Below are 27,063 nucleotides of genomic sequence, written 5' to 3' on the forward strand. Positions count from 1 at the left end.
GCGGTGGTTCTGGGCCAGAGCTGAGTCTCTCTCCTCTCAGCGATAGATGGATGTGAGCCTGGTCTACGCACCAGGGAAGCCACATCATATCTAGTTACACACAGGCTGCACTGACTGGCTGCCAATCTGTCTGAAGGGAAACGCTACGAGGACAAACTGTTTTTCTCTGGCAGATTCCAATCCACTGGCAACCAGCTATTATTACTTCACTGTCATTAGTGGTCACCCTGTTTTTGACTGAGGAGCAAAAAAAACTTTGTGTACTTACTAAGAGTGAATTTTTTTTTTGTTCTTAAAAATCTCAATGAGTAAGATGGTGAGATTTGTCTTCAACATGCTAAATTAAAAGTGCCTTTGTCTGAAGCAGCTCACTGCAGCATTGTGCTGAATTGGACAAATCACATGCTTGTCACACTGAGCCTGTAAACATAAGCAAGCCTCACAAAGCTGCACAGAAACCAGCATGCATGCACATCAGTGTTGTGATGGAGTTGCTCCAACTTGTGAGAGTGGAAAGTTGCTTTCATAAATAGGCAGCACGTTGTTTACTCTGAAATTCGAATGAGTTCACTCTCTTATTTCAGCAGCAGAAAATGAAATGATCCAGGGTGTTGTCTCTTCTGCTTCCCTCTCTGGATTTCCAGTGAATAAATGTCTCCATTGCATAGAATATATAACATGACCAGAAGAGGAAAATTCACACATCTGGCCTGCTCTGATGTCTGTGGTATTCTCCTCCAGCTACAGTGTGTTAGTGCAACAGGCATCAGGAAAATGAGGCAGCATAATGATAACAGTAACAAATTACATATGGTTGTTTGGAATGAACTCAAATTCTTACGTGTCCAAAAAATAAATGTAACCCCACATTCAGTAAAATGTTCTTGACAAACCCAGACACTGTATTTGAATGAATTTTTCCTTCCCTCTAGTAGTCTTTCTCTGATGGATGCCCACAGGTGTCAAATTTTAAATTATGATTCTCTTTTTAAGGTAAAATTCCTGATACAATAGTTTTTTTTATGTATAGACACATGACAAATTAAAGAAAAGATGAAAATGAGTGGAGCAACAGGATGACAATGAGCCCCATCCATAGGGAACTAAGGGCCACTAAATGGTTTAATGAGTATGAAAATGATGTGAATTTTGTATATATATGAGGCTGAGGCCTTCACAGTCACCAGATCTCAACCCAGCTGAAGACCTTCAGGAGATTCTGGAGCACCATGTTGGATATTGCTCTCCACCATCATCAAAACAACAGATGAGGGAACATCTCGTGTTTTTCCTCCTTCATTAGAGAAGAGTAGAAGCACGTGGTGACCCAACACCTTACTAAGACACTTTCTGTTGGTTTTATCCCGTAATCAATAGCCAGTCTGTATGTGTGTGTTGTGCATGGGATGAACAAAAAAACAACTGCGTCGATGTATTGTATTATGTAAACATAAGGTTTATTGCAAATGTGCAGTCGTATCCAAACACCATAGTGAACAACCGTTTGAAGGATACTGTACAGCAACAACACCGTTATCTTTACAAAACACATAGAAACTTTAGCACTAGCTACAAACAAGACTTCTCCCTGTGAAGGTTTACACATGGTCCTGGTTTGCTCGGCTTCTGTTGTTGTTGGAAAAAAAAAAAAAAAAGGCAAAATCTTTGGTAGCTAGAAAACAACAACAGAGTTCAATGTGGAAACGAGTTCCTCTCTTACTACAGACAGGCACTGTTGTCATGCCATCGTTTTTCAAGTTGGCATCTGAGCATTCAAACGGACCAGATACTGGACAACGCTGCTAAAATCAGGAGTGCATGTGCAGCGTGAAGTGCAGGGGTCTGTTGCTCAACATCTCCACTGCGTTCGCCTCAGGACGTTTCACTTTCTATGTACACTGTAGTTTTCCTTTACTGTGAAGAGCTAGGCAAACTAGGTGCGCAGAGATGCCTGACGCCCTAGCATACAAAAAAGATCTTTTCAGACCACTGTACAATGCTCCTATTTTACAACAACTGGTTTTTGTTCAGAATCACAAACAAAAACAGAAGATATACCAGGATTAATTTCCCCCACAAGCAGCAAGCCCCAACTGCAGACAATACAAGATTACATTATCTGAATCACTACAGTATACTGATCAGTCTACTGCAGCAGTCCACCAGCTCTAATAGGCTATACTGCATGAACCTCCACCGCTCTTGCCTTAGCTTATCCTGTTGATTATTGTTGTTATGCATGAACAAATGTATATGAACACATGATAATACATTGTAGGTACAGGAAAGGTCCTTGGTGAGTGGCTGAAACGTGTGGCTGGGAGTCCTTGAAACTTGTATTTTGTGACAGGACAAATCTGCATGATGGGGCTCTTCTTGTTGAGACTTGGAGGACCGTCTCAGCTGGGTCTCCTCTGAGTGAGCAGGGAGCAAACTCCCCCACACACACTTTCCAAGTTAGCACCTGCAGGGCCAGCCCGATCAACACCTCCTCACCTGCCCCTCTCTTGGGCAAAGGGTGTTTGTTGGAAGGGTTTGGCTGGGCGGGGAAAGCCCCCTCTGTCTGTAAGCCAGCGCTCGTCAGATACTAGTCAGCCCTCTCTCTATTCTTAGCGCTTTTGTCTACAAAGAGAGACTACGACAAAGAGTTGGACGGTATCAGAGGACGGGCCTGACACCGCACCGGTCAGAGCATCTTTAGTTCTGTTTTGTGCTTATCAGTGTCAGCAGTTCTTTTGTGTCCCATCGATCATTTACAGCCCCGATGCTTCACCTTCATGGTTTCGAAGGGATCTCAGTGGCGATTTTGTAATACTTTCATTCAAATGGAGGTCCATTACTGTAAGGAGACAGTGGCTCTGCCCGCCCCAAGGCAGAGCCACTTATACAGCAGAGCCAGAGCTGTGGTTGCAGGTCTGCTGCTGCTGCTGCTGCTGCTGCTGCTGGTGGTCTGGGGTCACCTGGGCACTCTGATTATCCAGGGGTAACAGCACGTCTGTCGGGATACGAGACTGGAACTTCTCCAGCTGTTCTGGACTGGCCAAGTTCTTCAGCAGGTAGTTCTCCCTCTCGAGCTGGTTGTTCTTCTCCGCCAGCTCTTTGATCTGCTCTTTGAGGATCTCCACCTCCTCGCGCACGGCATACATCAGGTGGTTCTTGACCAGATCCTATCATCACACAGAGGAAGAGATGGATCAGTCAACTTTGACACGGGGTAGTTTTCAATAATTCTATGCTCCCAAAATGTTTATCAGTGCCTGTTGTTTTTTTTTGGACTTCCTGTTGTCATCTCCTTCACTTGTTCTCTACCTTGTCACATGAACAGAGCGTGCAGCAGCCTGTGCTGCCTTCACATGACAGAGACCCCCAGTGCATTCATAGAGTGCAGGTTTTGTGCAGAATGCATAGGAGGTCATTAGGTTATAACTGATGTACAAATCAGTTTCTTTCAGGACAAAGTCTAAAAGATCACAGCTTTGATCCTTGTCATAGACAATTAGGCTCTACTAGAACCCTTTTTATTATAAATCCATTTAAATATAAGCATCAGCTTTTATTTAAATGGATGTTGAATTGTTATTGTGTACTGCAGAACTGAGTCATTAGGGATTTGATCACATGTTGTTTCAAAGGACGTGACTATAGTGCAGAGTGCAGCCTATACTCCAGTCTTTGTGTGGTGTTTGTGTTAGGGTGCTGTGTTATCCCAGCTTACCATCGCCTGCTCAATCTTGTTGTCGATGGCCACCACGCTAGCACCAGAGGCACTGCAGAAGAAGAGAAAAGAGGGCCGTAAATAAACTGTTCTTACCACAGCTGCTGTTCACCTCAAGTCATCTCCACTTCTATTAACAGCAGAAACATGCTGGTGTGTCCTGACTTCACTGGTCCACAACAGTGACACAGAAAGCTTGCAGAACAGAAAGGGAAACTGTTTACCCAGCTGCTCTCTGTTTGTTGTAAAGTATAAACTACATGTTGAGAATCAGAGGAGGTTTTAATTTAGGCTACAGGGCGACAGAGTGGCCAAGTGAGAGCAGATAACTGTTCAAAGTGCAGACGGACAGCAGCAGCACAGCTGGGCACACAGCTTTCCAGCGCCTCGGTCAACACAAGCACAGCGCACATTTCTCCTGAGCCGCCAAACGAAGCCCGGCGAGCGGCCTGCGGCACAGGATCCTGCTCGGCCCGCAGATCCGTGAGGGAGCAGCGACCGGGCGTGTGGCGGCTGGACCGCACATTTACCTGTTGTCAAGTTTGACCGACACGACGTCCCCCCCGAGCAGCGAGGAGAAGAAGGAGATGGAGAAGTTGTGCAGCTGGTAGACGGCCACCTCCATCGGCGTCTTCGCGAACATCTCCGTGCTCATGTTGAGTACCAGACTCGTTTGGATTACACTTCTCGCCACGTTTGCGGCTGGTCGGTCACTTCCTGAGGGAACTGTGGCGTCCGGACGCGGTCGGCTGCGGGAGCGACGCACTCGGGCTCGGTGCTGTGTCGGTGCGCGGAGCTTCGCCGGTTTTCACGAGCGACTGTCTGATGCTATTTCTGCCTCCGGCCGCTATTTGAACGGCGGGCTTCCTGACGTCATCTGACGCTTGCATATATTAGTCAAACGAGTTCAGGTTCTATGGTGCCTTCTTGTACCGTAGGAAAAACCTGTATTTAGGAACTGTACCGTGTAGCAGCGTGATAAACACACACCCACACCAACCTTTACATAACAAACTCGGAGGGGAAATAACAAAGCACGTTTGGTCACGTACAAGTCAAGAGGTCGGCTCTCGCTGCTCTGTGAGACTTTTACTCTACTATTCGGGAGGGAGGAGTCTTTTCCTGGGATGATGCCATTGTGCAGAATAAAGATTAAAATGTAGGCTACCACATAAAGCCATGAAATACAAGCAATCATGTGTACAGCACAGAACTATAAAATGCCTCATATAGGTCAATGCATTCATTTCACAGGGACTACTGTGTTTTACAGAAAGAATAATACTTTGTCCCACCTTCAACAAAAATTTTATCATTTATAATATTATTGACAACCAACCAAAGACAAAGGAATTTTGTGTCATCTGTCAACTAAAACAATATATTTGTCATCTTAATTCTGCAATACAGTAATAAGTACACCCTCTACCAGTTCATTCATAAACAAAACAAAGGTCACCGCATCGGTTCATCTTAGGTTGCATTTCAGCGTGTTATTAGTGAGCAGAAGCGGTTTCCGAAATAACGAGCGTCAGATGGGCATTTGAACGCATCACTCCTGAACTTGTGCTCTGCCACGGACTGAAAATCATCTGTTCTCCTGCAACAACACAGCAGATCTAACCTCCCCATGTCTGCACAGACAGCTCATGCGTGTTGCTTATGAATAAAAACATAATGAACATGAGGTTTTCTCACCTGAACCAAACTTAAACAGCTTTTAGAATACGATGTCTCACATCTGTTATCAAGTCCTGACTTTCCAACTGAAAACATTTACAACCTGAAATCAGTTCGCAAACTGTCCTCGATTTCTTACACGGTAACGACAACAATAAAAACAGGAGGTTTCGTTCTCCTGTTTTCACTGATGTTTGTTACAGGACAAACTGTCACGGAATGCTCTGCACACATGCACCGGTCCTCTGAAAGGTACTTTTCCATCCGCTCTCCCGGTAAATTTCCCCTCAGTCTCTATCTGAACTCTATCGGTCTCTGGTGGGGAAAAAGCAGAATACACGGCACTGTGTTCCCGGCCACTGTGTTTGCTAAGGAATTTTCCGTTAACCTTTTACTGGCTCCATAATTGCACAGTTCCGGCAGGAGCTGGTTGTTTTTCCTGCTTAGAAAACATATGGAAAATTCTGAAAGAGCACTCAAGGACATTTATTAATTTAATGCTGCTCATATGCCACAATAGACTACTGCTCTTTTTTCTTTCAGTCTGTGTGGGGTAAACAACAAGTCGGTCAAGGATAGTTAAAGGTAACACAGACATGTATTTGGACGTGGCATTTAGGAATCAGTCTGTCCTCTAGTGAACGACCTCCTGCACTTCAGATAGTCCTTTGAACTTGCATGTGACACAGGTGCACTGAGCCTCATGCAGAGTGTAATAAACAATCTGTAGTAAAAACCGACCACAGAAGACACAGACAAGAACATCAGCAACCTGCTGTTATCTTCCTTTTTTCCACAGAACACTGACGGTGGCTGTTATTGAGCAATAGACCTTGTTTTCACTGAGGCGTTCATGCAGGTTTTAATGGCTTGAATGTAATTGCCTGGCACCTCTCAGCTGTGACATTATGTTCCCTTTTATTGTTACAATTATCTGATTCAATGCTGATATTATGCCACAGATTTCTATTAGAGGGCCTCTGTTGCAAAATAATTTTTCCTCCAAAACACCAGCAACCTGCAGAAGCTTATCAGCTGATCAAAAAAACTTCTATGGAACTTCTCTGCTGAACAGGCCTCACATCCAACCATAGCATTCTTTAAATTTGGTTCACATATGTCCCATAAAATCCACATTTTTTCAGTTATATCTGATAAAGAATAATGGCTCTATTTTCCTCTAACAAACAATTACTTAGTATGAAGTCCACACATTTTAAACTCACAACGTAGTGGAAAATTGCTTTCCCCTACAAATTTTATGTATGCTTGCACTGCATAGGAAAAGTGGACGTGCATTTAAAATAAGGACAAATAACCCAAGGCCCTTTCTGATCTCTGTGTACTAAACCAAATTCCTTGGTGCATGGGCAAGGTCTGTCACGTTTTGAGGAGAAAAAGGAGTTCTGTTATGTAACAAAACAATTAGAGTGGAAAGGCTGACTTTTGGTGGGCCTAACAAGGCTAAGCAGAAAGCACACTGACTGGGCATTAGAGCCCATAGTGCCTGTCCTCTCAGATTTCGTGCTGTGACAGTACAACTGCCAGGTTTAATAGCAGACCCTGTTCTGGTGACGAGGGGCTGAGTTACCTTGCCCTGCTGTGATAGTCCCATTTAGGAGGGGCGAGTCACACCGATTACCTGCAGCTCAGCTGAGATGCACACAGCAGGCAGTGGGGAGCCTTTCTGCACCGGTCAACTAAAATACACCTAATGAGCCACAGGCAGTAAAATGATGACAGGGTAAACTTGGATGCTCATAACCTTCCTGCTTTATTCACAGGTCAACACCTGCTTCAACACAAATCTTAACACAACAAAGACATTTAAACACAATGTTTTAGTTTAAATTGTACCAGCATGCTCCTGAACCTTTCAGTGCCACAGATACACCTATCCTACCTTTTCAAGAAATAAAGTCACTCATATTTCTGTGGAACACTTACTGCCTACCCATGTCAGTGAGTCACTCCGAATCTAGGCGATGGGCCATGTTTTCCATCAGATGTCCCCTGTACAAGAGCCAACCACATTATATAAGACTGTGATTCATCTGCACCAAAGGCTGAAGAAGAATGAAGCTGAGACATGCCGCCAGCCTCCCAGCTTTTGTTGTGAGCAGCCTTTTGGGGGTATGACGCACAAAATTTAAGATGTAAACAATACAGCCCATTAAAAGACAGCAGTGATCAAATTCAGAGAGTAAAAGACAGTTCTATTAGTTTGAGATCACTTCTTGGTCACAAGGATGCTTTTCCTCTGCGTTTTACCGTGTGTGTCCTGTCTGTACACTCACAATTAGGAATGCAGGGCATGTATGAGAGTGTGGCCTGAGAGAACAGGCCATAGGCAGCAGCCAGAGGCTGTCTCAGAGGAAGCTGTCAGTGTGGGCAACAGGAGTGGTTACAACCAATGAATACTGAGCACTAGGACAGCCAGAGGCAGTTAATTTTCACGTTAACATGGCAAACAGGGCAGCTAGCAATGTGCATATGAGTGTCCTGAACTCACCATCAGTGGAAATTTAGACGACATGATCATCAAGGTTCACATCAGGGAAATGGGAAGTGTTACTACAGCGTAAAAACTCTTAAAACACAGCTAATGTTCCTGTTCTGTTTTACTCTCTGTTATGATTGAACATAAAGAAAACTGGAACATTTTGCTGCTTTAAATGACTCTTAATGTGGCCACACTGATAGACACTGAATAGAGCAGTAACACGAGCCTTTTCATGACAAATGCTGCAGCCACAGTTTTATATCATTTAGACACTGACACGTAGCTGTTATCATCCGTCCTGTCCTGCATTGTCTTTAATGTGCACATATGTCACTGTCACGCATCACTGTCATGCCAAACATCCACTTACACACAAGATAAACTCTCCGACTACCGTCTGCTGCCCCCACTTACCGCCGATCTGGCCTCTTGAACAGACTAGGTGAGTAAGGGGGAGAGTAGCTCATAGCTCTCTCAGGATAGCTGAAGTGCTGGTGGTGACAGCAGTATCTCTGGGACGGTTCAGCCAAACGGAGGGCGCATACCGTCCTGGGAGAAGGCGGCCTAGCCCCAACAGAAGCAAATTCAGCGGGACGCGTCTGAGACTGTCCCATCTCGGCTTCCAAATGAAGGGGCTGTTGAAGAGGCAGGAGCCCTATGACTGTTTGCTCACTGCTTTGCTGTTGTTTGTTCTCAACAACTGTGTTGTCACAGCACAAAGAGACAATTCAGCACTGGCGATACCTCTGGATATGCAGCCATAACTGTGAGTGCCACGCTCAGACTGGCACTTGTATGATGTGTCTCCAGTTCAGTGGAACACAATGGCCCCAGAGTCACAATGAGAGTGACAGGCTCCTGAAATGGCACCGAATGATTCGTGTCTGAACTGCTGAGCCTTTACCTGCAGAGAACAATCATCATGTCTGTCTGAAAACCTTGTTTAAGAGGTAATGTGTCTGTTGATTGGTGATTATTCCATTCCATTCCACATTATTGTTGCTGTGAATTCTTTTGGCCACGATAATCTGATATCATTCAAAACATCCACTTTCACGGAACTGTGTCAGAGCACCTGAGAAACTAACACAACGACTTTTGATACATAAAGTCAAGCCAAGGCAGATGAGTTAGCTCAGTCTCACGTAAAGTTTCAGATTCTGCGTGTGGTATTCACAATCCCCTAAACACTTTAAAATTCTGATTAAGTGGGTTTGTCAGTGTCAGTAATCCTCCTTTGTCATGATGGGTGTAATTAATGTACTAATGTTTGGAGCGCTGCTGCCAGTGAAGGTGTAACAGCAGAAGTGAGTCTCTCTCACCATGATTAATTACATGGTGTTTTCTAGTTTGACAGGTTGTCTCACAGTTCTTTCTCCCTTTAATCCGGAGGATTTTGATATTTGATACTGTACTCACACTGGGATGCACAGACGACTGTGGTGTTACATGACTGACAATCACGTCAAACCAGTTCCTGCATGTTGCCTTTGGTTTATAACATTTGCATATTGCTATTTATCACTAGATAGAACCTAATGTTGCAATTGTTTGTTTCATTATTGTATAAGTTCAGGAGACAAAAGTATAATGAAATAGATTTGACACACTGAGTGAAGGGAGCCTCACCAACCTACCTGGTGACCTTCAGACCTCTGTTAACTGGAAAAAAAATATGTATAATTTTTTATGTGCTGTAATTTGGTCAGGTGAATTCTTACCACGCAGCCACTAAATCAACAAAAGGTCATTTATATTTATATTCCCATGTACATAGTGCTGGAATTTCAGGTTCACTGGGTTCAGTTTCTATCACCGATCACAGTCATTATTCAGGCTTATGGACAACAGCTCATCTGCCATCAGTCTGCGAATGTTCTTGCACAGCATCAGCAGAGGGGATGGATGACTGGTTTTGGGCATGTTTACACCCATCGTGTCAGGAGCAGTTCATTTGAAATGAAGAACATTTAATCCTTTTGTATTCAGCTTGTATTTAGTAGGTCAAACTCAGGCAGACGTTCTTTTCTTTTTAATTTATTTTCACCATCCATAGTTTCATGAGGTGCCACGTTCCTAAGAACATGAAGGTGTTTCCTCTGTGATGAAAGGTTTTTTTATTCTTCCTAATGTTTTACTGAGATTTAGACAAATGCATATATGTGTTTTCACAATTTTTGCCTGAAGCAAGGGACAAGATAGAAGTTAGCTGAAACTTTCCCTCTGATGAAACCAGTGGGTAACATCTTGGTAAATCTCTATATCCATGTTTCTGTACAGTCTACTGCAAATCAATGGGAGCATCTTGTGTTTTTGTTTTTCTGCCACACCAGAGGTGCCAAGTAATTACATGTCCTTTGACATTTATCTTGTCAAGCACAGGAGCAAGTCTGTCTGTACAATCATTAGTCCACAAGAACAGCAAAAGACAGGGTGACAGGGTGATTGATGTGTTTTTTAGTCACAGCTATTTATTTCCAAGAATTTCTGAAGAAAGGCACAAAATAAATCAGAAAAGGTCAGAAATCCTGTGTGTATGGAATTAGAGTGAAGCTAGGTTTTATGCCTGATTGTTTCTTTTAAGTTTAAGGCCTTAAAGGTTCTAATATTATGTAATAAAGTTATCATAACTATCAGTCTGAGCTGCTCTGTGAAGCATTTTTACTAAATGTTAGTCACAGGCTCCAAAGACCAGCTCCTGTGTGCTTAGCTACATAAAGGTTTTAATCATGATTCCCATGGTAGGAAACACAGGAGCACTTCTTCCTCAGTTTCATCCTAAAGGCAGCTGTTGCAACATAACAAGCAGGTGTGTGTGTTTTTTCACATCTGTACCTTTCACCGTCTGTGGGGAATTGCATTTAATGATTAGTCCCTCGATAGAGAATCTCCTCCACTATGTAACATCTGCCTGCTGATCTCTGTTTATTACCACTGAGAAGATAAGACAGGAACTGCTCCTCACTTGCCTTTTTCAGTCTCTCAAGACAACAGAAATGTTCACTTTACTGCTCTGATCACCAGAAATGACTGTACTTCATTTCACTTAATATAAAATGACATACAGTTCATTTACAGTCGCCCTCACTGGAACTAATAGCAGTTTACAACAGGATTAGCAGTAGTGAAGCAAATGGTGCTGTGCATTATATTGCAGTTAAAAAGCCTGGCGTCTCTGCAGCGTGTGGCACCAGCCTGTGACTCAGCAGCAGTCTGACGGCTTCAGGCCATAATGTAAAGGTTTGCCTCGTGTTCTAATGGGGAGAACGTCCCGGCTAAATTTACTGTGAAAATACTGAAATAGAGCCGAGTCCCACAGGAGTGTGTTGATGGAGTATCACAGTATGGTGAACTCCTCTCAGGCCACATTGATCCCCAACCACCACAATCCTCCCCCTAAAAAAGAAATAACTGTATGTTCTAGTCCACAGCCCACAGGATTCCCGTCTGTGTTTCAGTGCAAACACGTACACATGAGAACCTACACACACGTGAAGATGTCTGCTCTGAAAGAGAAGGGATTACACTCTCAGGGTTTGGATGCAGTTAAGTGATCTCACTAATGGCTCTGTGGATGCTCCACAAAAGGTCAAAGGGTGTGGACTCAGTTGGCCTAGCAGTGTTAAATAGCAGCAAACTTTGTTATTAACTATGTCAGTGACCTTTGACTCATCGTGGGTCGCCAAGTTTACCACAAGATTTTGTGAGAGCTGCTGGGCCGTTCATTATTTCTTCTCTTCTGCTGAACGTATGCACAAATCAGTAAAAATGAATTTGAATTTCTAATCTAAAGTATCTATGAGTGTAAGATGAAGCTGTTTAGAAAACACGTTGCCTTTACTTTAATGGTGAGAGTGGCAAAGGCTGTCACTTTGCACAGCACCTGTGACAAATACACTGTTGGGTGGATCATGTCCAAGAACAAAAGGTTACAGAGTTCACTGCCATCTGTCTATATTCATCTGCCTATGTTACTTTAGTGTACTGTATACCTCAGCTGTCTGAGCTGGTGTGGTTGTGTGTATCTATGTCTAATCTGAGTTGCCTTCAGCCACGGCATGCAGGCATCAGACTAATGGGTACATGCTGCACTGAAATCCATCACAAGACCGTCCTGACACTGAGAGATGGAAGCATGTGCTGTGAAACTGATTGATACACACAGAACATGCTCTGCCACACTATCAGCTCTAAGTTGGCAGGTTTTATTTTTATTGCAAGCTGTGCCATCTGTCGTGGAATTTTAACATCAAAAAGAGATTACAAAATTGTTTTGGAAATGTATGGTTATTATAAGCAAAGATGACTGGCAGCATCTGTGCTGGGAGTGAATGGATCTGCTAAATGATGGCTGACAATCTTTAGACATACCCACTTAATTACTGCAAGTTTTTCAAGAGGCAAATGACAGAGAAAATCAAAAATGTCTTATATCTGTCAGTGGAGAACAACAGTGTGAGGATGACAAGAAGCAGCATTATCTTCATGATAGACAATAAGTAATTTTACCAATTTGTTTGTCCTAGAAAAATTTAATAAAATCAAGTAGTGCAGCCAGTTAAACAACAAAAAATGATAATTAAACTCTTGTCCTCTCCTTTCTTAGCTGCACATAAAATATCATTGTTCTGTTTGTCTTTCTTTGCTGAAACGTCCCTCACACACAGCACTCACATCTTTTTCCAGTCATGTATCTTGGCTGATCTTGCAGCTGTGTGACCCAAGTCACCATCAACTGGGACAACACTGGAGGGAGCTGGGCCCTCGATGAGCCGTCCCCTGGTGCGTGTTTGTGTGTTTGCATGTGTTTTTGTTTGCCTGTGTGTACGCTGATGAGTGAGGTTGGCCACACGCTTGCATACATGCGAGCTCATGCGCGTCTGGCCTCGTCAGCATGGTCTGGATTTAACTAGATGATCGGCACCCCACTAACTCTCGCTGTCAGTGTCGTCCAAACACTGAGTCGTTCCCACAGACTCCAGCAGGCTTCTCCGCTGAGCATTAAAGATAATCCTGTGTCACCTGCGAGACGACAATGGAGCAATGACTAAGTTCCCAGGGATAATTTGATACAAGTCACTGGCGGTCATTGCTGAAGGAAAGTGCATCAGCAGCTTAAATCTAGCAGTACAACCATCCATCATGCTTGTAATAACTATTGTCTGATAAATCATCAGGATGGACATTCTTGTGAATCACTTGTGTCCCAGTGTTTTTAGAGCTGAGTGTGGCTGTGGCCTCCAGGTCGTAGATGACATGAGGACATCTGATCCACCTGCTTTCCACTAATCTCTTCAAGCCAAACGAACCATTTCATCCTCCTTCAACACGACCACAGGAATGACTCAGATAAAACTCAATCATGCTCTGACTCAAACAAGAGAATCTGAACAGTGATGATAGAATAACAGGCAACTAATCTGCCATGGGTTAGGGTTAGCAGCGCTGGAAGCAGTGTTTAAATTTAAAATTGAAATGAAAGAAAAAATGATAATAATCAGATTAGGAACTGTAATATTTATATACAGTATATACATGGTCTAGTAAAACATCTATAGGTGCGTTTACAGGCCACTTGGTATTGAACGTACCCTCCAGCACTTTAACGTTCACGGCAGGATCTCACCCTCTGTTTAACTTCAGGCAGCACAATTGAAAACCTGGATTAACTGCGACGGTCACAGCATCTGTGCAGTCAGACATTTAGCTATGTTGTTTTCATATGTAAATATGCACATAAATTTAGCCAGGCCATAGAGTTGTATTAAAACCATTTGACTTTCCTTCAAAGGGAAACCTGATATAACTCAAAGTGCAGCTGTGAAGTGGTGCAACAGGGAACTCATGTATATTCAGCACCTCACATAACTCTCCCCTCTAAATAACATCACGTATTAAAACCATTCAGCCCTGGAGTCTGAAAAAGCACCGGGGCAATAGGTCTGCGCAGCCCCACAGAGGTACAGTGTGGATCACATGCAAACAGGGAGGAGGGCTGAGGCCTGAGAGAACACGGTGTACGCAGTGTTTCCTCAGCCTGTCTGCGTGGTGAGGATCCCCTACCGACAGAGGACAGACAGAGACGGGGCCAGATGTGTGGGCCCCGTTCAGCTCAGTCTTAAAAGGAAACACGTTGCAAGTTTAATAGAAGAGAGTTTCGAGGAACTCTAACGAGAAAGTGTAATTAAGGCAGCCCCATCTCCTTCAGGAGTACAACTGAAATGTTCATCCAGATGTCGGCCACCCGCATGCAAACTGTAAAACAAATATGCTCAGATTGTAAACACACGTATTACATCATCATTCTCGCCGCTAAATTCAGGAAAGTTAGGAAGGACTTATTAGTGTTATTTACACTGCACTATAAAAAGAAAGAAGTAAGAACAGTAACTGCAGCTTTGAGGATGCGTTATTTCTTTTGTTAAATCCCTGATAAGGTCTGAAACTGTAAACTCACAGTATATAAAGTATTAAATGGCTGAATAATGTGCTAACGTTACATCACATCACTTGGTTGATATTTTAACTGATGGGGTGAAACATGTTATGATCTCTGTGTACTTTACCCATGTTAAAAAGTATTATCACAGTATTTTCTCATGAAGCACTAATGACCAGTGCACATGTTTGTATGTATATTTGTCTCTTCTGCCCTCACAAGGTACATTCACTGTTTTATTAATAGATTGTTCCCACATCTGCCCTGGATCTATGTACTTTACACATGCCTGAAATAACATCTGTAATTGATGACATGCAGTTATATGACACACTGTGGCGCTCCCTGTGAAGAGCTGTGAGACAGTGTCTGTCTGTCACTGCACAGACAGTTTATATCTGGCTCAACAGTGGAGATGCCCACATGGTTACTGATTTACTAAGAACCATTCACTTGCCTCCTCTCTGCCGAGCTTTTGAAAAGCACGCAGTCAAACCGGGCTCAGCCTGTTGTAACCAACTGTATGCTACATTTATTAGTTGTATCTACATTTTGTTGGTAATTCAAATCCTCCAACAACTTTGAATATATTTTTTTCTTATAACAGATAATAGTCCAGCAGAATTTATATTGTAACATAAGAGCACTATTTCAGGATGTGATTCAGCATCAAAAGCTGCTGTTTGATCCAAATAAACTTGGAACACGGTGTCATCCAGCACTGTGTGGCGCTGGGAGAGATTGTTTGGAAGTTCACAGGAACCCCAGCCTATCCTGCCTTCAAAAAGCCAAAAAGCCAGCCCCTCAGAGAAAGACGCAAGTCTTGTAAGCTTCACTGATTGGTCAATTGAGTTTTGTTTTTTTGTTTTTTTTTCTTTTGGTCACAGTCCATTTGCAGACGTGCAGCACGGTTGAGAGGAAAGGAACAGATAAGAGCTTGACTCCAGGATATTTGGTGACTGAATTCAGATCATCAGACAAAGTAATAGTGGGCTGACTCCTTGCCTTGCATAGCCAATGAAATAAGCTAAATAAATCATATGTGAATGATTACCACTGAATATAAGCTTAAATCCAGCATCACTTTCACCACAGTTTAATTTAAAAAAATAAAACATTATCTTCAAATTTGAGGATTTTACAGGAGATAATTTGAAAGTTGAGGTTCGAGCTCTCTTCCCAGAAACAAACAGGAAGTACATCCACTTGAAGTGACTCTTGAACTTGGAGTTGGTCAGAGGACAAACAGTCTTTTTGAGATGTAATTTTCCTGGTCTCGAAGCTGCACAGCAGAGCGAGTAAACACGACCTGCCATACCAGCCATTGTATAAAGGCGAGGGTAAACAATGTCGCCTGGGTTGGCGTGCTTCCAGCATGTACCCGAGAGGTCCAAAGTTCTCTCATGAAACCACAGAATGCTCTCGTGTCTGTTTTGCACGCACACACCACACAGGTACACAACCATACTCCCATGAAGGCAAAGGTGTGCGATCAAGCGTGGACGCTAACGACACTCATACCTATGTATGCATGCAAAACACGTACACACAAGTTCACAGAAATGGATATGCACACAATGCTGAGGTCACGGACATATGCAGAAAAAGCTCAGACACACACACACACAAGCAGGCATGCACAAGAACAACACACTGTGTTTTTGTCTCTGTCTGGACGTGTAGATTTACAGTGTTTGGCAGGCAACAGCTCACATTCTTAAGACACTGAAATAGAGAAATCCTTTACCAACTCGACACCTTTCGTAGGACTGAACTCTTTTTTCTGCTGGATTAAATACACTAAAGAGAGAAATGTTCCTGGAGACTTAAGGCTTGAGACTGCTCGGAGCTGAGATCAGGGATAAATGGCAAACTCAGTCCTGAAAATGTCACTCTCTGGCATCAAAATAAAAAACATTTTGAAAGTGAATGATAAAAGAACAAGAAGATAATGAAGGGTATGTCTGAGATCTGCTGGAACAAAATCTGAGGCTGACGTAAAATCTCTAATCAGATCTGGCCTCTCAGCAAGAAGATGTGCGTAAGAGCCTTTTATTGTTTTGAAGATGGACAGATTTGCCCACGAAAGCACTGCTGAGAGCCAATATGCTGTCACCTTATCTTCATGCCCAAATCACAGGATTCAGGCATTGATGGACGAGGTTCCCACAAGCATTGCAGTGTTGCAGGTTTGTATCCACACAGCAAAGGGATGAGGGAGAAACACAGTGGCAGCAAAGTGAAAGTTTAAAATGCAATGAAGCTCAAATTCTTCAAATATGTTCCCTGTAAAGCAATCACAAGTATCCAGAGCAGAAGAGAGAGGAGGAGAATGGGAGAGGTCGGGGGGGTCAAACACTCCCCAGAGCAGCGGACTGATCCAGGGTTGTCTTTGGCTTCGACCCTGTCACAACACAAGAGCACTGCAGCATCATGAAACAGCAGGAGTATCAACATGCCAGGCTCAGCTTTGTGCAGAGGAGCAGGTATGTGTCATATCTCTCTGCACTTTAAACATGCACCAGTCATTCAGCCCATCCAAACCTGATGTAACAACATGTTTGAAGAATGTGGCCCATTCAATTTAAATTTCCACATTTGTGGAATATTCATTAATCCACATGGAGGAAATACGGCACAGATCTTGTGGCTTGTTTCTGCTCGAGTTAAGATTTCTGGTCCTTTTGACAGATTTACATGAAGTGAAAACTTTATTGTTTAAGCCTCTGGCCTCCTTTGTTATTACAGTAATTTCACATTTGGATCACAAATGAAACTCATGTCAGTTGAGTCATAGACGCCATTTTGAGGAACTATTTCAGGATTTGCAGAACTGACACAAAATCGGGTGTTTCAGTTTCCCACACCCACTGGACAACTCCTGACCTACACACACACACACACACACGCAGTCAGAAACTACAAGTCATTTTCTCAGTTTTCCAGCCTGAGTGACTGATTGTCTTCTTCACAGCAGCTTAATGACTGTGTTGTTCTTTATGGGTAAAACTATAATTACAGTCTGACCACAAAGGAAGGAGCCCAGCGCGGCAACTGCAAGGTAGCTGCCAAACTTTACGACATGGACGCCCCTGATAAAAATCACAATGTTTATGTGCCCCTTCATTTTTATTTGTTTTTTGGTAAATATTGTTCATTAGAGATGCTGACATTTGAAAGCCTTTTTCTCTCACAGCTCGTGACTGGTTGGTTTTGCTGTGTAACTTCTGTGTCTTGTCTGCCACCTTGTGCACAGTCGTTCGTCCTGCCGTCTGGGTCATCTGGCTGTTTTGCTTGGTTTCTCTCGCTCACTCTCTTTTTCTTCTTCTTCTTCTCCTCTGTCTGTGCTACACGCCTCCTCAAACAGCCCTTTCACACTGTCTCTGAGCAGTAAGTCCTCTGACTGGCATGCTTCAGGACAGCGCCTAACCCTGACTCTACCTCCAGGTAATTATCCCGTGTCTGACCCGTCTTGTTGTTGTCTGGAACATGCACACCTATTTTTGGCACAGGTGTTGCTATTGCGCCATGCACGCTCATCTGACAGGGGCAAGACAGTGCGAGACTGCGCTCTGTATGTGTAATTGTGAGCTGTATCTGGATGCAAGGAAGGAGGGATCACTGAAAAAAACAGCCTTGCGCACATTGAACTTAGATACTTGTGTTTTCTCTGCCAGTGTACCGTGTCTGGGCTGTGTTTCTGAGTAAAAGTGAAAGCACAGTGATGCTGCCTGGTCATGTCCTTCCTTCCTCTTGTTAAAAGCATAAAAGAAAAAAATGTTGGAACATACGTCTGCTGTTGAGGTGCTGCAAGTACAAATGAGATCATGCAGCAACTTCAGGTGTTTTCTTATTTAGACGACTCAGAAGGAACTGCAGAGGATCTCCTTTAGTGCAGTGGCCTGTATATGTATATGTATATGTAGTTTGGTAGTTTGGTAGTTTGGCCTGGTAGCTTTGTAAACATAAACACTACAGCTCATGCTTTGCTTGTGAGCTTTCTTGTACCTTGGTTCCCTCTTTGTGTTTCGTGCCCTGTGGTCATTTGATTGGCTAGTGAGCCTTTGGTTTTGGAGGAACCTCTGGGTACTTTGGTGTTGTGCTAAGTGTTAATTCCAGTTTTGTGTTTGTGTCTGCAGGGAGTTTGTTTTTTCTCGGTCTGCCAGCTGTCGTTTGTTGGACACTTTGAGAACATACTTTCCTGTGTTCCCGGGGAAAAACCAAAAATCTGCATTCTGAGGTGGATAATATTCTATTATATTATTATTAATATTTTATATTATACCCTATAGGTGTACACAGAAAACTCCATTACAGTTAGTTGTTTCTCATCCTTAGATTGCTGCTCTGGATCCGAGGTTGCTGGGTGGGGGATCAGGTCAGGTAAGACTGAGGAGCAGTGGCTGAGGTCATCATTCATATTGTATGTTTGGGTAATAGTTGTTGTTGTGTACCAGGATCTTTGGGAATGACTGAAACTGAGGGAATGTGGGCTCGTAATTTTTATGACTACATATCTTTTGATTTGTAATGTTTTGTTTTGCTTGTTTTTTCAGATGTCAAGGTGGAACCTTGATCTTCAGAGGGGGGGTGTGACGCCCCTCCCGCTGCCTTGGAGACTGTCCTGGCCAACCTCAGCAGGCCATTGGTTGACATGGTAGGGTCCCCTGAGGCCTTCTGGACCATAAAGGCTGGCCCATGTGCTTACCTGCCCCTCTCCCTTCTGACATCCATTTGTTTTGACATTATCTTTTGCTTTTGCACATACATCCCCTCCACAGCACATATGCTCCTCATCCATGCACTGCTTTCATGGCTAAACCTGCAGACTTCCACACCCCGCTTATTTGTGTGACCTTTACCATAAATTGTTTGTTTTTAGTTTAATTTAGTGTGAACTTCCTTCTCATCACATGACCTGAGGCAGTTTGTGACATACATACACACATACAGTATGCATGTGTGTCAGCATCAGAAATGACCTGTGCTCAGGAGATTACACACTTTTGGACACACCCATGGAAGTCAAAGAAGTGCAGCAAGATATGCATATTCTGAGGCAATACCCCCTCTGTTTATCTAAAAGGACACTGTGTGGTTGTGTGACCAGAAAATATTATCCATGACAATTAGGACAAAGTTGCACAACCATCGCGCAGACAGACACAAATTAGGGCAATAACAAGAATCCATGGTATCGTTTTTCAACAGAGCACAGTTCACCAGATCCCTGTGTCTGCACTCCGCAGCCTGAGGACAGCCCCTTGTTTTGTATCAAAGTCTGAGCAGAGAGCTACCAAACACCAAAACAGGAAAATGCAAAAATGAGGAAGAGAAATGGAGAGGAGGAGAAAGAGGGAGGGAGGAGAGGGCTTTCACAGCTGTTGTTAGGCAGTGTTTCCTCTGATAGGAGGCTTTGGCTGTACTCCCAGTTCTTTAGGTAAACTGTCAAAAAACATGGTTACCTTGAGATATGAGGGGGGCATGCGGGTGTGTTTGTGAAAGAGAAGGTAAGATTGATATGACATGACAAAGAAAAAAAACATGCACTTTTTGCCTTCTGTTTATGCAATCTGCAAAAAAAAAAAAAAAAAAAGGAAAACTTTAAAGGTACAGATTCAACTCCCTCCTATGTTTATAAGACAACTCATCCTAAATCGTGCGCAGTCGAATGTTGTGCAGGAGTGCAGACATCTGCAGAACGTGTTAGCCTCTTATCATGGGATCAAGATGATAAGTAGAATGTAAGTCTTTAATCTGTCCCACTGCATGTCTCATTGTGTTTGTGGCAGCAGGTGCCATCGACTGTTTAGATTATCACTGCAGGTCAACAGTTTTTACAATTTATGTTTTTTACCATTATGGCCTCGGACAATGTGGAAATCTGTTGTAGATGTGAATCAGTTTTTAACAGAGGACGTTATCACAGATGAATAAATATGTGAACAAATATGTGAGTTTGGCTCCAGACTCACAATTTAAAAGAAAAATACACTCTTTACTAAATCTAAGATATCTCCAGCAGAATTTTGGAGCTGCTCTTTTCATAATTTTCAAATGGGGATTCCCAAAAGACACACTTGGATAAACTCAAAATGCTTGCTGCGTGCTGACCAATCAAACTGAACCATGGCATTAGTTTCAATCTGTTTCAGTGGAATGCAAATGCCAGTTAAGATGCCAATAAGAGGGAAAATGAGAGACCCTCCCAAAAACACAGGTCCTGGGAGAGGTGCTTAGCTATCCTGTCTTCAGTGTGATGGCCTAGATATTATCGTCCCTTAATATTGCAAGAAAAAGAAAACACTCACGGGACAAGTACTGCTGTCTGAATCTGATATCTCCTCCTAGAAAGCTTATTTGAATATGAAAAGGAGGAAGTATCTCGCTTGTCTTTCAGTTTTTGTTTTGTTTTTTTTCTGTTCCAGCCACCCCTCGCTGGCTGTCATAGAATAGAAACCAGGGACTTTGTGTTTTTTATCAGGGTGTTTCTCTGAGTTTCCCACTGATATGAGCAACAATAGCATCCTCTCCCTCCAGAGGGATAGGAAGTGGACCCATGAATAAAAAGAGCACTAGAAATACATCAAACCACTCACTCAAACCACTGAATGGATCACATAACAACACACTGTAGGGAAAATTCACAATTAGGAGAAATAATCATCTAAATTATCACACGCCACTTTTTAAATTATTCGATCAACACAGTCAGCGCAAGAAAACTAACAACTGTTTCTCTGGCTGATTAGTCCAACATCAACCTCTGAGCAGCCCACTCTGACCTTAAAACCCCCTCTCATCTCTGAAAATATTTCATCCTTCTGTACGTAGGCAGCAACCCCCCTGCTGGCAAAGGCCCTCAGGAAGTCATTCAGAGTCATTAGCAGTTGTTTCTTACTTCTATCTTTTCTCTGTCTCCCTCCTCTGATCTGTCTTTAGGTATAAACCCTGGTCCAGGTTCGGTGTTCTGCTCAGAGCAGCAAATGTCCTCACAACTAATTTACTGCTGCTATATTGGAACCAAGAGTCTGAAGCTGAAGTGAATATTTGGGGATTGCCTCAGATGTGTTGGTCTTGTGGTCTGCTCAGAGATTTCCAGCAACATTCATTCCAGTTCAGACTAACGAGTCTCCTGACACAATCCTGGAAAGAGCTTGGACGGATTGCCAGTGTTTTGCCAACATTTCCACTCTGTTGTGTCTGTCTGTTTGTTATGTAACCTCTGGTGAGAACAGGTCACTGTCTTGGAATCAGGTGGAGCACTCACCACCATAAACCTACAGATTATTCATGGTTGGAGTGTAAGAACGTTCACCTATCCACCGCTCCAGCCTGTCCCTGCCAACTGGATTTACCCTCATGCAACCGTTTCTCTTGTCAAATCAGAAATACTGTGGTGGAAGTGACTAACATATAACATAACATTGTCTTTATCACTGTTTGATTTAAGGGTGAACAAAGAGTCTGTTTTTTAAATTTAAAACAAAGCCCTGAGTTTGTTGTAAATGGTCTCTCTTACCATTCTTGTGCAGCACTAACACTGTGTGTGTTAACTAAGCTACAAAGTTGTTTTAACTTTACATTCTGGCCCAAGATCCTGACAACTCATCAGCATCCTGCAGATGAAGCACAGTTTTCTAACAGCTTTATTCTGTATGTGCACTGTTTCCCTCCCACACATCATGACCTGGTGTATGAGGTTAGCCTACAGCAAAGCAGCACTTAAATCATGCTAAACAAGCCCTGAAGGGGACGGATCAGTAAAAACATTCAGGTCGGGCAGAGCAAGTGTGTGGAAATGACAGATGGAACTGTGGAGGAGAAGGGGAGAGGAGACGTGCTCCACACAGATGACTGTGATTTCCTGTTGCATTCCTGTAGACGTGAGCCTCTACTTTGGCAGCATGGAAAAGGATTTTTAAAAAGCACTCCAAATTAAAAAGGTGGGATCATTTAAAAAATAAAATCAACTCCAACTTATATCGTTGTTTACATCAGTGTGTTCTTGCTTTTTCTTTGGCATCCGTTTATGTGTATATCTAGAACTCTGTCAGGCTGAGCACCAAGCTGTGTCTTTACAGGTGAAGACTGGGTCAACTATCAGTCTTCCTGCTCAGCTCGAGCTCTTCCACAGTGAAAGACGCTTCTACTGACGCAAAAAAAAATTAAACTTCAGCACTGTTGGCTCATGAGAACTGAAAGGTCATGACCTTGAGTGTTACATAAATTCCCCTCTTTTCTCTCTCTCTCTCTTACAGAGCGGTGCAGGCTCCACTTCCCCTTATATGTCACCTTGCACTCAGGCCAGTAATAGATAGATCTTTGTGTGCACTGCAGCCCCCTGAAAAGACTTGGATGGCAGTCTGGATGGAATGTGTGTGTGTGTGTGTGTGTGTGTGTGTGTGTGTGTGTGTGTGTGTGTGTGTGTGTGTGTGTGTGTGTGTGTGTGTTTTGGAGCAACAGATGAAAAAATGGAGGGAAAAGAGTTTCAGCATTTGTCAATATTCCTCCCAGAGTCCCACACTTTGTTGGCAGCGGCCTCGCTGGTCATCGGAGCTGCGTCACTCTGCTGCAGAAGCATCTCCATGTTTTCAGATGGCTGTTGTTTAGCCTAATCCTAGACTGTGTAAACACCACGACATGCAAACATAATGATGAGTCTGTGACTCACTCCTCTCCATGACACCATACTGGAAGGAATGTAGAAAGAGGTCATTTAATGTCACTGGTGCTAATTGCTCCTTATGATGGAGCAGTAAGATGGCGGGGGAGGGAGGCATAATGCTCCATCAGCACCGGCTGCCCCATGGTACGACTGGCTGCCTCTTTTAAACACTGAACAAAGACAGAAGTGAGGCCTTGGACAGGATGCATCTTGTTATTTTGGCTCATTTGAGTCTCAGTGCCTCCCTCTCCATCTCTCTCTGTCTCTCTGCTGAGGAACGGCCAGAAACAATCACAGACTCACTGAAACTTGGCTCATACGTTCAGTTTTCTTCTCTCTCTCGCAGGCTCTCGTCTGCCAGAACGTTATCCAGAGAGAGAAAGAGCCTGGCAGAACAGGTCCACCTTTTCATTCCACTGCTGCTGCGTGCCAGTGGAACCAAACTGCTCCTCAGCCCGGCGTGCCTCTGCTTTCTTCTGTTCAAGTCGTATTGATGAGAACTGGCTTCATTTTAACAGCCACAGTTGTAGCAATAAAATGCTGATATAATCAGCTTTGTCTTTTCATGGTCTGTGACTCGCTGCCATAACTGCAGTGTCATCACTGAGGACAAACAGTACATTTGGAGGAGTTTCTCCTGCATCACATTTCGCTGGTTTCCTCTTTTTCTTTCACTTTTGTCTTTTTTTGTTGTTGTTGTCAAATTTGTGTCTGTCTCTTTGCGTTCTCACAGACTCCTCTCCAGTAGTGCAGGGACACTTGAAGCCAGTGAGAGTCTGGAAATTTGGACACACCAGTAACAAACAGGAAACCATATTCATTACACACAAGTCAGAGTTTGATTATGGTTGGTGGGGATTTGCCAGTCATTTGGCCTTTCTGAGCATGTATACTGTAAACTGTAATTCAGAGTAGCATTTATATGACTTTCAGTTTCTGCCAAACTCTGCTTTTGCCATCACAGAAAAAAAAAAGTTTTCTTGATTTAGCAACAAACTTTACAGCACACCCCGATTCATCTGATGAAACAAACGCCTTGCACCAGGTTGCCCAACACGTTTCCCTCTCCGTCTAACAGCTTGACGACTCTGTGAAGTCTCTCGCTTGTTTATTTTTCTTATCCTCTCACTGTTGTGCAAAGGCCCAGTTTAAAGATGCAATTACAGATGACAGCACAACACAGGAGTTCCCAGACATGGGGCGGGTGTCATTGGGGTGACACGACTTTCAAAGTGAGGTTAACGCTTCAGAAAAATTTAATTGAAGTAAATGTTAAAACACCACAAAGATACTGTGGATTCAATGAAGGAGATGATTGTGAGATAGGAAGCAGATGCCACTCCATTATAAAGCCACTTATACATTTACATTTACTTTTAAACACCCACATTACATAATTTTTAATGAGCCAAAACAACAGAAATGAGTTTAACTGCATTTGACATCAGCTCTCTGACCATAATTGTGTTCTTTTATGCTTCTTAATACCAAAATCATTACAGTGCTGCTCATTGCATGGCAGGAAAGTCATGTTTGGGAAACTTTTAAATTACACATCCACTCAAAGAGTTCAAAAGCTTCTGCTCTAGCAAACACAGAAGTTCAGAGGAAAACACAGTGAGTTGCCAAACTGCATATGTCAAGTAACCATGTGACTGGTGCTGGTGCTGTTACCTTTCCTGTGTTGCAGAAATCATCATTTTATGACGCGCAAAAGTTCAGAGAAGTCATTGTTTTTTCCTCAAGACTCACTTCTCAGTAATGGGCTGTGGCAACGTCGCTGCTAAAGTATGTCTAATGCTAGCACCATTCCCAGCAGGGTAAAGACATCGTAAGACTGTGTGTGTGTGTGTGTGTGTGTGTGTGTGGGTTTGTGTGTTTGTTTGTGTGTGGATACTCATGGATATTTGATAAGGCTGCGCACATTTGTGTGAGTTTGAGCTGATACAAGGTGAATTCTATATGCATCCTAATTACCCAGCAATTTCCCTGTGTGTGTGTGTGTGTGTGTGTGTGCACTCTGGGTAGGGTACATCATGTACCCAACCTGCATGTGAATAGTGCCCAGGGGGAATAAGATAGGCTAATGATAGGCCTCCACAAAAGCGCTGTCTGGCTGCATTGTGTAGCAGACTATTGTGGTAGAGAGAAAACTGACTCAGTGTGGGATAACAGCACTTGGGATTATGAAACAGGCGTCCAGAGAAAACAGATGGAATACGTGTCAGAGTGAATTTGAAAAGATTCTGGGTATGCCAGTCCTTTAGAGGGAGGCTGCCAGACAAAAAAATGAAATTCTTACCAGAGTTTTTTTTATTTTATTTTTATACAAACTGTTTCCATTTGGATACATAAAGAGACAAGTCAAGTTTTTACATATTCAGTCAACAAAATGACCTGTTCCCCAAGGATCTGGAGGAAACAACAGAACGCTCATGAAAAGAACTGCTTTCCACTCCAGATCTACTGTTCCTCACCTCAGCCAAACTGTAACTTGGCCCTTAGCCGCAGGGTGCGTTACCACATCTCACTTCTCATGCAGAGTTAGAGACAGAGTCGGAATCCCATAATAATCAAAACAGGACAGAACCAAGTTTTCACTGCCCTCCAGCCTGCAGCTTGTGCCGCTCAGGCTGGGTGGTGCCTGTCTAATAACTCCATCATTTCAGCTTCCCTCCATCCTCACCATGAATTCCCATATTTTCCACTGCCTGACTAACACTATGGTACCGCAGGCTGACGTGTGCAAGCTGCAGTTTAATGAAAAGGGCAAATCACAGTACACGAACCCCTAATCTGCAGCGTTATGGCAGCTGTATTACTGTCTAATACCGATTTCAAGAGCGTAATTATAATATACTGACTGTTTGTCACATGATTACTCACTGTCAAAACCAGGGCTGTGTGTGTGTGTGTGTGTGTGTGGGTAGGGAATGTGTGTGATGGCAAGTGTTGACAGACTGCCTTATTATCTAAATAGGCGCCATAGCCGTGGTCCAAACAGATAAGGCAGTGAGCGCAAGCCATGGTCACTCCAAACCCCCCCCCCCCCTCCCGACTTACATAAGTTCAACAGCTGCCAACTAGGACGAGCGAGATGAAGAAGGAAAGAGAGGGAAGAGATGTGGCAAACAGAAGTGGGAGGGACACAGATGAAGCATGAGAGGAGTTTGATGGATGGGTGGTGCTACATCCGTCCTCTGAAGTATTTGTGGAATCACTTTTTTAAGAAAGTTTCCCTCTTTATTTCCCAGTTTGTACTTTCCACAACCATCCCACAGGTGTCTGTTCTCAGCTGTGCTGGGGGGATCCATGCCATTATTTCAACTCCATATTTTTCGTGGGCTTGTTTCAGGAATCCTTCATCATTTTTTAAGTGATGTTTATGTGGCACAGCTGAGCCTCATGTGCTCCAGTTCAGAGTTTTTTCCAGGAACCACATCATTATTCTGAACGCATTTTACTCCATGATCACAACAACAAGAAAAACTGTATTTCTTTGACACTTTGATACTGGATATCTATTATTTATAACTGTAGCATGATAATAGTCATGAGACACAGGCATTACGCAGTGAGAAAGTTGCTCTTTGATGTTTCACTAATTGCAGAGTTTGTTAGTTTGTTTCAAGTTTGTTTTTAACTCCCAGTTACATTTTCAAGGCCTATTAAGCAGATATTTAGCACATTTATAAAAGCAGATTCGTACCATCAGTCAGTACGTTCTGTTAAACAAACATGTTTCTTTCTCTTTCAGGTTTTTGATGTTATTTTTCCAATGCGAGGCAGTAACATACAGTAGAAGTCTAGAAGATGGGTATATTCAACCCCTTCTCATAATTCTCAGACTTTTCCAGCTGTGATGTTGAGGATTTGACTCAGATGGCAAACGTGATGTGTTACTGATACATGTTTAATCCACCTCTGGTATAGACTGTGTCTCAACTCTCGGGCACTCAGGACAAAAGAGCTTAGCTGGATTGTGCTGTGGTGATGTGTCAACAACAACATAATGCTGTGGGTCACCTCTGTGTACCGGACACTGATAAGCATGTTCA

General features: G+C 43.2%; 1 protein-coding gene across 2 annotated transcripts in view; it reads right to left on the reverse strand.

Moving 5' to 3' along the window:
• Window positions 1–1,433: 1,433 nt before the first annotated feature.
• Window positions 1,434–27,063, reverse strand: part of tsc22d3 (TSC22 domain family, member 3) — a 34,839-nt gene continuing 9,209 nt past the window's right edge. Inside the window, exons 1-3 of one of the 2 annotated variants that reach the window (XM_071458405.1) lie at window positions 4,246–4,539; window positions 3,716–3,767; window positions 1,434–3,167 (exon numbers count right to left, since the gene is read on the reverse strand). In XM_071458405.1, coding sequence (XP_071314506.1) covers window positions 2,883–3,167; window positions 3,716–3,767; window positions 4,246–4,370 — 462 coding nt within the window. In that variant the 5' untranslated portion in view covers window positions 4,371–4,539 and the 3' untranslated portion in view covers window positions 1,434–2,882. Of the gene's footprint in view, window positions 3,168–3,715; window positions 3,768–4,245; window positions 4,540–27,063 lie in introns of those variants that run through there. The other variant, XM_071458404.1, reaches the window with a different exon arrangement.

The sequence above is a fragment of the Trachinotus anak genome, unplaced genomic scaffold (assembly GCF_046630095.1).
Source record: "Trachinotus anak isolate AG129_WGS33_773 ecotype Australia unplaced genomic scaffold, CSIRO_AGI_Tana_v1 ptg000021l, whole genome shotgun sequence".
Classification (NCBI taxonomy): domain Eukaryota; kingdom Metazoa; phylum Chordata; class Actinopteri; order Carangiformes; family Carangidae; genus Trachinotus; species Trachinotus anak.